The 1,125-nt window shown below is 41.3% G+C and overlaps 1 protein-coding gene across 1 annotated transcript; it reads right to left on the reverse strand.

Moving 5' to 3' along the window:
- Positions 1-4: 4 nt before the first annotated feature.
- On the reverse strand, positions 5-1,074 carry LOC124895564 (putative disease resistance protein At1g50180; the record flags this gene model as incomplete). The annotated part of the gene is given in 1 exon segment (XM_047405990.1): positions 5-1,074. A coding segment is annotated over 1 exon segment (1,035 nt), but the record flags the coding sequence as incomplete, so codon positions are not given.
- Positions 1,075-1,125: the final 51 nt, after the last annotated feature.

Consider the following 1,125-nt stretch of genomic DNA (forward strand, 5'->3'; position numbering starts at 1 on the left):
TTTTGGCAATTTGAAGTCCAATATCTTCTAGCTCTAAGGGGCAGCTTCCTTTGCGGAAGACCTTCTTTGACAGGAGTTCCCAACTTTCTTCATTAGTTAGAAAGCGTAAATGGTGAGGAGAACCTTCAGGATTGGCGTACGATGCAACATCTCGGTTTCGAGTGGTTAACAATATTCTGCTCCCACTAGCTGTATTTGGGAAAGCCATTTTGAGGTCATCCCAAGCCTCCATTGTCCAAACATCATCAATGACAACAAGGTATCTTTTGCTTCTCAAATGACTAGACAGCTCTATGGCCAATTTTTCATCATTCATTTTATACATTTCATCTGTGATGAGACTTAAAGAATCTAAAATTCCAAGAAAGACCTCCTTTCGACTATACTGCTGAGACACATAAATCCATGCACGGTTATAGAAGTGGTATTCAATGGAAGGATCAGTGTAAACTTTTTTAGCTAAAGTCGTCTTGCCCAGGCCACCCATCCCGACAATTGAGATGATCTGTAACTCCTCTGACCCATTGGTAAGTAGACTCCTCATTGTCTTAGCCTCTTCATCAAAGCCCACCACATTTTCCTCTTCCACTATAGGAACTCTTTTTAGCGGAGGACTTCTGCGAGAAGACTCTCCATCATGTAGATTTTGAATCCCAAACATCTTCTTATCATAAATCTCCTTCACCTTCACCTTGATTGATTCAATTTCCTTTGCCACATTCCGAAGCATGGACGAGTGATCAAATACGTGAAAGGCTCTCCTGACAGTGCTCCTAGCCTTTTGCATCGCTGCATTAGTCACGAACGTGTCAATTATATCCTCCGCCTCATAAGCCACAACTGTGATTTGGCTTACCAACTCTCTAACATATTCATACTCACTGCGCTTCTCCCGAGAGTCTTTAAGAAAAGCTTTCATCAAACTAAGCTCTCTATGAAGAGATTCAACTTGATCCTTTACTCCTGAAAGCAAATCCACATGATAAAGGAGTAGCTGTTTCAAATTTAACAAGAGAAATTCGACAACAGCATCAGCCATCTCTTGCTAAAGTGCTTACTCTCCCTGAAGAAATCTGAAAGTGCAAAATGCTGAGAGTCAATATCAGCCAGAGCACCAATCAATCA

Source organism: Capsicum annuum, unplaced genomic scaffold (assembly GCF_002878395.1).
Source record: "Capsicum annuum cultivar UCD-10X-F1 unplaced genomic scaffold, UCD10Xv1.1 ctg82960, whole genome shotgun sequence".
Classification (NCBI taxonomy): Eukaryota; Viridiplantae; Streptophyta; class Magnoliopsida; order Solanales; family Solanaceae; genus Capsicum; species Capsicum annuum.